The 9,150-nt window shown below is 40.9% G+C and overlaps 1 protein-coding gene across 1 annotated transcript; it reads right to left on the bottom strand.

Annotated features, from left to right (window-relative positions):
* Positions 1-952: 952 nt before the first annotated feature.
* Positions 953-8,660, bottom strand: LOC145393066 (phenoloxidase-activating factor 3-like). The gene is made up of 6 exons (XM_080267404.1): positions 8,639-8,660; positions 7,869-7,974; positions 5,997-6,193; positions 5,377-5,564; positions 3,786-3,875; positions 953-1,263 (listed from the first exon to the last, which is right to left on the bottom strand). Exons 1-6 carry the CDS (start codon positions 8,658-8,660, stop codon positions 1,147-1,149), a joined length of 720 nt encoding a protein of 239 aa, XP_080123530.1. The 3' UTR covers positions 953-1,146.
* Positions 8,661-9,150: the final 490 nt, after the last annotated feature.

The following is a 9,150-nucleotide window of genomic DNA, read 5'->3' as shown; positions in this document are numbered from 1 at the left end:
AAGAATCATATGAGCGCAGGACAGTATCTCATGACGTCTGCATCTTCCTCCCTTGTATTCTAAAAAGGTCTGCATTTTTTCCAACACCTCTCCTTTACCGATTTATTCTGTTTATTACACCTTAACATCATCTTATATGTTATTAAACCAATCATCGATATTAAAGCAACCTACATAACATACAGGACAATCTCAAAGAGTAATATCCAAACTAAATCGCCTAGGAAGAGGTGTTTACGAAGCCCCTGGTCACTTGGAAAAAGCTCTCCTCTGCATCACCTCGCTTGGCACTTCTTCGTGACAAGCACCATCTCGCGTTAATCTTTTTTACAGTTCAGTGGTAGAGTAAGGCAATGTTACGGCTCTACATCCTTTCCATAGCACTTCTTCGTGACTAGCATCCGTGTATCATCAGGAAAGGATGATGCTGAGGAGGAGGAGGATAATGATGATAATAATGTTGACTGATATTGATGATGATAATGTTAATGATGATAATAATGTTGATGACTGATAATGATGATAATGTTAATGATGATAATAATGTTGATGCTGATGACGTTGATGATGATGATAATGACGATGATGTTAATGATGATATTGATGATGATATACTTTCCATCCATAACTTACCAAAGGACATCGATGCGAATTGGAATAAAAAATCGCTATGGAGGAGGCCTTACGGAATCCCGTTTAAACTAATCTTTCCTCTCTCAATTTTTAGTGTGTGTGTGTGTGTGTGTGTGTGATTACTCTCTCTCTCTCTCTCTTCATATTACAAAGACTAGTACAAATATTGCCAGAGAGAGAAAAAAAATAAATAAATAAATAAATAAAAGGCAAAAATAATCCTTGAATTTTTTATTATCTGATTTATCCAAGTAGATACATAATAATAATAATAATAATAATAATAATAATGGCAAGAACAAAAATAATACTGGCAAGAACAATAACAATAAAAACCACAACTACCACTAGTCACGAAGAAGTGCTAGAAACGTAACCCAGACCCTCCCAACTCCTAGCCCCACTGCCTAGGGTCTGAGATGGGAGGTGACCCAGGTTCTGTAGCCCACTAGTCACGAAGAAGTGCTAGAAACGTTACCCAGACCCCTCCCCCCCAACTCCTAGCCCCACTGCCTAGGGTCTGAGATGGGAGGTGATCCAGGACCTGTAGGCGGCCACGTGGGTGTACACAGCGGGGGTGCCGACGGTGCCACAGCCGACGCCTCTCTTGCCGAAGGACACGATGCCGACCTGTTGGGAATGCGTATCAGACACGTTTGAGTGGCGTTGGGCGGTTTTATTGGTTTTACTTAATTGATTTACTTCCTTTATCGTTTATATATATATATATATATTCTTTTTTATAAATAACAGAACGGAGGAAGGAAAAACAAATGAGTAAAATAAAATAATCCATACACCAGATTATTGGTATTCTCTGTTCATAAAATATCTGTAACAGGTAGACTTGAACAGTTGTGGGTTGAAATTTGGAGGAAAACAACTCTGGGGAAGCGAGTTCCAGTCCGGGGAATGAAAGAATTCTGATAGGCAGAAGTTCTGCAATATGGTTGAGTGACATTCCAGTCATGAGCGCTACCAGATGCCCGTGTAGCACGAGGGAAGGCATGGAGAGGTGGCACCATGGACACAACTTCGTCTGAGCATTTGCCAAAAAAAATCTGTAAAATAATGCAAGGGAGGCAACATTCCTTCTTAATTGCAGGGGAGGTAGTTTATATGTGATGGCAGGGTTGTTAATGATTCTAACAGCTTTATTCTGAATTTTGTCTAGTTGTCTTGATGCAACCTCTCCACATCCATTCCACAAGGGTGAGCAATATTCAAGCTGAGACCGCGCATGACTTATAAATTATAGCTAACTGCTCATCGGCGTAGAAGTTACGGACTCTGTACAATAATCCAAGTTTCTTTGAGGCAGTTTTAGCAAGTGATCTGACATGAGAGGTCCAGCTGAGGGCACTGTTAAGTGAGACACCAAGAATTTCAATACTTTTGGAGATGGGAATATTAGTAGCACTGAAGGTAATGTACGAATCTGGCAATATCTGTCTATTAGTAAACTGTTTATATTTAGTTTTACTAACATTAAAAGAGACAAGGTTGCTTTGTCCCCAATCACTGATTGTAGATAGATCTTGATTTATGGAGATGGCTGTACTGAGTTGAGAGGTAGAGATATCAGAATTTGTAAATGGATGTCTGAGTGTGAATGAACTATGTAGTGTTGAATCATCTGCATATGAGTGAATAGGATTGTGGGTGACAGATAAGAAATCATTAATATGAACCAGAAATAGGGTTGGCGCCAGAACTGATCCCTGCGGCACGCCGGCGTTAATTGAGTGGAAATTGGAATATACATCATCTACTTTTACTCCTATTTTCCTGTCACTAAGATATGAAGAATTCAAAGGAACAAAAGACGTTAGTCCATAGCAAGGGAGTTTGGACAGCAGGGAACGGTGCCATACTCTGTCGAAAGCTTTAGAGATATCAAGAGCTACTGCATGAGTTTCTCCAAAAAGATCAATTGATTGATAGATGGTATGAGTTAAGAGATTGAGTATGTCAATGGTGGATCTTTCGTGGCGAAAACCGTATTGTCTATCACTAATTAAGTTGTTGGATTCAAGATGTTTAACAATATGCTTATTAATTAAAGTTTCAAATACCTTACCAAGAGATGTGACAGCTATTGGTCTGTAATTGGAGGGGTCAGACGAACTTCCTTTCTTAGGAACTGGGTGGATATTGGCTTCTTTCCATGAATTTGGGAATAAAGAAGTACGTATGCATAGTCTGAATAATTTAGCTAGGACAGAGGAAAGTTCAGGGGAACACTTTTTCAAAACAATTGGCGGAATTCCATCTGGGCCTGGAGCTTTGTTGGTAGGTAAACTGTCTAGGATGGCTTTTACGTATCTTGTCTGTATTTTAAATGGGGCAATTTCGGGAGAATCAAGTTCCAGTACTGAGACATTCTGGGTGGTATCGTCTATGGTAGAGTTTCTGGCAAAGGTAATGGCAAAGATATCTGCTTTCCCACGCGGGTCATTTGTAATGTTGCCATCTGAAGATTTTAGTGGGGGAATGGAAAATGACTTGTTAAAGTTATTATTGAAAGAATTAAGAGTTGACCAGAATATTCTATTGTCATTAGGATTGTTAAGCAATTTTGATGCTTGCTTTTGAAGAAAGTTTGATTTAGATAGATTTATTACAGCTTTTGCCTACTTACATTTACATTTATCTATATATTCACCTGCATCTGTTTCTCTGTCTGTCTGTGCACAGGCTAGCTCAAAAAGTTGTTATAGAATTTCAATAAAATTTGGTACACAGGTGGGCCGTGGGTCAAGGAAGAGGTGATTAGATTTTCAGGTAGACCCCGATCCAGATGCAGGAATATATCGTATTACTGGCACTGGTGGAGGTATGCACTCTCTGAAGCTTTAGTTATTTGGGGTGATAATTCTTTTTACTACCACTACTCCTACTACTACTACTAAGTAAATAAATAAAGTAAAAATTAGTTGAATAATAATAATAATAATAATAATGATAATAATAATAAAAAGTACACAAATAAAAAGATATACATAAGTAGATAAATAAGTGAATAGATAAATGAATAGATAATTTAGTGGATGGATAAATAGATAAATAAATAGATAGATTAAGAAATAGATAAAGACACAGACAAGCATATAGATCACTAAACAGACAGACAAACCAAGCAATAAACACACCTGCCGTGGCGTGGAGGAGGAGGCATCAACAAAAGTAGGTCCACCTGAGTCGCCCTGGCATGAGTCCTGCTTCCCCCCACCAAAGCAGATCTGGAATGGAAGGCAGGATAAATCGCTTAAGGAAAGGTGTTAGGGACATTCCTCCACTGACGCAGATCTAAAATGGAAGGCAGGATAAATCGCTTAGGGAAAGATGTTTGGGATATTCCTTCACCGACGCTGATCTGAAATGGAAGGCAAGATAAGTCGCTTAGGAAAAGGTGTTAGGGATATTCCTCCACTGAAGCGAATCTGGAATGGAAGGCAGGATTAGCCGTTTAGAAAAAGGTGTTAGGGATATTCCCCCACTAAAGCGGATCTGGAATGGAAGGCAAGATAAGTCGCTTAGGATATGGTGTTAGGGATATTCCTCCATTGAAGCAGATCTGGAACGAAAGGCAAGAAAAATTGCTTAGGAAAAGGTGTTAGGGATATTTCTCCACCGACGCAGATCTGGAATGGAAGGCAAGATAAATCGCTTAGGAAAAGGTGTTGGGGCTTTTATTTCTCGTCCATTAAACAAAATAAATCACTTAGGAAAAGGTGTTAAGGCTTCTTTTTCCCGTCCATTAACCAAACTGAATCACTTAGAAAAAGGTGTTAGGGTTTTTATTTCCCGTCCATTAAGCAACATAAATCACTTAGGAAAAGGTGATAAGGCTTTTATTTCCCGTCCATTAAACAAAATAAATCGCTTAGGGAAAAGTGTTAGGGTTTCTATTTCCCTTCCATTAAACAATATAAATCACTTAGGAAAAGGTGTTAGGATCCTTCTTCTATCGGCTTCTAGTCCCGTCTATTAAGCAAAATAAATCGCTTAGGAAAAGGTGTTAGGGACCTTCTTCCATCGGCTTCTATTCCCGTCTATTAAGCAAAATAAATCGCTTAGGGAAAGGTGTTAGGGACCTTCTTCAACTGACTTTGAAATCCAGTAAATTTAATGTGATTCCTCTGATTTTTTTTTTCTTTTTATAATGGAGACAGCTTGTATCTATCTATCTATCTATCTAGTTTTTCTGAGGCCAATCTATCAGGGGATACGATAGATTAAGAGGTCTATTTTGAGTCGACTGCTTTTGATTTTCTTTTTTTTCTTTTTCAATTAATTTTTTTTACTTTTTTGTGATACTTCATAACGATTTATATATGCACTTCTTAAACAGCGAAGAATGTCTCTCTCTCTCTCTCTCTCTCTCTCTCTCTCTCTCTCTCTCTCTCTCTCTCTCAGCTACTATCTTGCCTTTCTCCACTGTAGGAAACCTTGAATAATAATAATAATAATAATAATAATAATAATAATAATAGCCAAAAACAAAAATAATTATAATAAAATGAAGACGAAAAAGACGCAGAATACATAATAAAAATAAGAAAAAAGCATAATAATAAAAATAATAATAATAATAATAATAACAAGAATATGAATATAAAGCAAATATAATACAAAGAAGTTGACGAAGAAGAAAGAAAAAGAAAATGCAAAGACGAAGAAGATGACAAAGAAGAATAACAATAACAACAACAGTACTAATAATACACCTTTTCCTCTCACCTGCTCCGGTACGAGTTTATTTTCAAAGTGAGGATTGCAAGTTGCCTTATCAACGAAGGGAAGGGAGGCTGACTGCAGTATCTGTGCTGACGTTCTCGCTTCCGTCAGCCCCCACCCCGCCACCTCCGCCCTTGGGATGCTCAGGACCTCGGCAGGGGACGAGGGGAGGCAGATGGGTTTGATGAAGGCTGGGAGGGGAGGGATTTTTATGATTATTACTTTATTTTTCGTGTCAGGAGGAGAGGGAGACTGACAACGAGACAATGGGACACAGTACAGGGATGAGGCGTGGCGTGGACCTCCCTCTCTCTCTCTCTCTCTCTCTCTCTGTTTACCCTTTTCTATACACATTCATGCATCAAACTTCTTTATACACGACTTTATATCTTCACTACCAACGTCCACCTACATATCAACCACACTACTGGCGTTCGGTTTGTATGTACGGTAGGTAGGTAGGTAGGTAGGTAGGAAGGAATGTAGGCAGGTAGGTAGGTAGGGATGGACGGATGAATAGACGGATATGTGTACGTCTGTATGTAACAAAAATCCATTAGCAACAAACATGTACTGTATATAACAAAACACACACACACACACACACACACATGCCTACTCACCACCCAGCGGGGCCTTCCTATCCAGCCTGATGAGCGCAATATCATCACTGACGTTGGTCCTCTGGTGGAAGGTCGGGTGCACGATGATCTCAGCAGGGCGGAAGTCCTGCGGGGGAGGGGCACAAAACTGACTGCCTAACCTTATTTCGCAGTCCGTTGCTGTGCCTATGTTGTATTCTCCAAGCCTCACGACAGCTCTGAAGGACGAGAAGGTATATTTATGTGACCGTAATTAAAGACAGATGAGTTAGATTTGAACTAAAATGAGAATTCTAGTAGGATAAAGGAACACGAAGAAGCTATCCAGTGTTTCGAAATCTGTAGCTGTGCGCATACCGAATTCTCCAAGCTTCATGACAGCTCTGAAGGACAAGATGGTACGTTAATGAAAAAGTCATAACAGAAAAATGAGTTAGATTTAAATTAAAGTGAAATCTAGTAGGCTAATAGCACAGACGAAGAAGTTATCCTCTCTTTTGTAGTCTGTAGCTGTGCCTATTCCGAATTCTCCAAGCCTCATGACAGCTCTGATGGACAGGATGTTATGTTAATGCAAAAGTAATGAGAGAAAAATGAGTTAGATTTGAATTAAAGTGAAATCTAGTAGGCTAATGGCACACAGGCAAGAAGCTATCTCGTATTCTGCAATCAGTGGCCGTGCCGATGTCGTATTCTCCTAACCAGTATTCTAGAGGAGAGGTTATGATGCTAAAGAATGTCGATTTTAAAAAGGATTTGAATTTAAAGAAAAGATAAGTTTTTTTTTTACAGTAGTGAGATTCAGGACAGAGTGAGATTGTACTGCAATGCTACCTATAGACCATCCTGTATTTGGGATAATTAAATTTTGAGAAGGCGGGCACAGGCGAGGTGGCAACTGCTTGTTTTCCGGTCCCAATCTGCCTTAATATATTCTATACCCACTGCTACATATCACACTTTTTTCTTTTTTTTACAGAAGCTGAACAGAGGAAGAAAAATCAAATTACATACATCAAAAGATAAGAAAACGCTATTCACAAACGTCTGTGGCTCATGGAACGACATACTGGGCATAGAACAGTGAATGTCCTCCCATCTCAGACGCTCTCTTGTGTCTGTGTTCGTTCCCATCTCTGGTTTTGGCACCTTTTCCATCCCTGCTTCTTAGCAATTATTTCAGATTTTTCGCGTTTGTTTTATAGCTTATGATATTTTTACAGAAGCTAGGTGCCAGATAAACATTAGCCATGGTATGAAACGGACACTTAAATGTATGATGGTAGCTACGGTATACGCAAACTATACAGTATACGTAAAAGCTGAAGTGAAATGGGGCAATACAAATCCGTAGAGTTTTGGACTTTTGAGAGGAGATCCGAGTGACTTTTTAAATTCCTGTAACTCGTGTACCGTGGCTCAAATGTCGCTCTAAGTATCAAAAGGCACATCCCCGGCTGCTGCGAGGTGTTTTGTTGTGTGACAGGCTCATGTACACCTTTTCATTTTGGAGTTATCGCTGATGGAGAAAGAATGAATGAAGAAAGAACAAAGAATGCAAGAATGAAGACAGAAAGAATGAACGAAGTAAAACAGAAAGAAAGAATGAAGACAGAAAGAATGAACGAAGTAAAACAGAAAGAAAGAATGAAGAAGAAAAAATGAAGAAAAAAATGAATGAATGATGAAGATAAACAAAATCGATACCTGTGAGTGGTACAAGCCAGTATAACGAAGATCTTTCAGTCTGCTGGCTTAAACCTCTCTCTCTCTCTCTCTCTCTCTCTCTCATGGACGGCTTCGCGAGCAATTTGGTGCGCGGGCTATAATTTGTGTCCGCGGCGTCATTTCTAACCCTGGCCATCCCTACTCAGTAACAAGCAGCCTACTCACACTTTTCTCCCAAAGGTGAATCTCTCGTCTATGCAGTGGGCGGCCGTCAACACATACTGGTCATTGATTAGGGTGCCTCCACACTGCCAGCTGGGCGTGGTGGGCGCTGTGGGGAGGAAGGACGTGCGGTTAGATTTTTTTTTCTCTTGCGAGGAAGAAGGAACCAAAGGCTGAGCCCGCAGAACGGTTCCTTCCAAGAAAAAAACAAAAACAATACAAAAGAAAGCCAAATTCAAGATCCGTTCACTTCGAGATGCCTGGACACACTGCGTTTGAAAGACTGGAGATCATAGGAAGTAGGAAATACAGACAGAGGGAGACAGTTCCAGAGTTGACCTGTTGCATAAATGAAGGACTGGGAGATGTGTAATTTAGTGGGGACTGGGTGGAAGGGCCCTAGGCTAGGATGGGGAGTACTGGACACGTTACGGTTTCAGTGATTCCAGTCCTTGTGCTTTGATTCCAGGCCTTTGATTCCAGTTCCAGTGCTATGATTCCAGATAAACTGACAGAGATACAGACGGAGAGAAAGAGATACAGACAGACCGAGAGATAGAGAAAGACCGAGAGATACAGACAGACAGACAGACAAAGAGATACAGACAGACAGACAGACAGATACAGACAGACAGACAGACAGATACAGACAGACATACAGACAGAGATACAGACAGACAGACAGACAGAGATACACAGACAGAATGAGGGACAGACAGACAGACAGACAGAGATACACACAGACAGACAGAGATACAGACAGACACACGTACAGTCATATCCCAGCAGTGCCATGAAGGGAAGTCTGCCCAGCTCAGCGTCCTCTCCATGCACAACTGTGGGAGCAAAACCCAGACGCACTCCAGTATTGCAGCTGCTGGGAAGAAGGGCCTCACCACTGCCAGGGTTGGGCGTGGGTGTGGGCGTGGGCGTGGGTGTGGGTGTGGGCGTGGGTGTGGGCGTGGGAGAAGTACCCCCTGAACCGCCTGGGCAGCATACCTAGTGAAAAGAAAACGGGATGTAACAGAAGGAAAATTCTTGAAACATATCAGTGCTTTCAGGTTGCGTGTGTGTGTGTGTGTGTGTGTGTGTGTGTGTGTGGTGTGTGTGTGTGTGTGTGTGTGTGTGTCTGCAATACGTACACATACCCACCTTAGGATTCCTTCGGTCCCTGTTGCATAGAGCACGTTGAATCTGGCGCAGCAGCTCCGGGGTGGGTCGCTTGAGCTGTTCCTGGTACGTGTTGCAAGCGCTCAACAGGATGCACGGCGCGTCACGGCTGCAA

The sequence above is a fragment of the Coenobita brevimanus genome, chromosome 23, assembly GCF_032717465.1.
Source record: "Coenobita brevimanus isolate Jiangsu-jjx chromosome 23, ASM3271746v2, whole genome shotgun sequence".
NCBI lineage: Eukaryota > Metazoa > Arthropoda > Malacostraca > Decapoda > Coenobitidae > Coenobita > Coenobita brevimanus.
The sequence above is the reverse complement of the archived record's forward strand: the minus strand, read 5'-3'. Positions and strand labels throughout refer to the sequence as shown.

What these genes read in the sequence shown, in the direction of transcription:
- LOC145393066 (XM_080267404.1), bottom strand. Translation starts at nt 8,660, where the DNA reads ATGGCACTGCTGGGATATGACT. An exon ending in TTCACCTTTGGGAGAAAAGT is followed by an intron (nt 6,194 to 7,868) that starts GTGAGTAGGCTG and finishes CTCGTCCTTCAG; the next exon opens with AGCTGTCGTGAGGCTTGGAG. An exon ending in ATAAACTCGTACCGGAGCAG is followed by an intron (nt 3,876 to 5,376) that starts GTGAGAGGAAAA and finishes CTTCCATTCCAG; the next exon opens with ATCTGCTTTGGTGGGGGGAA.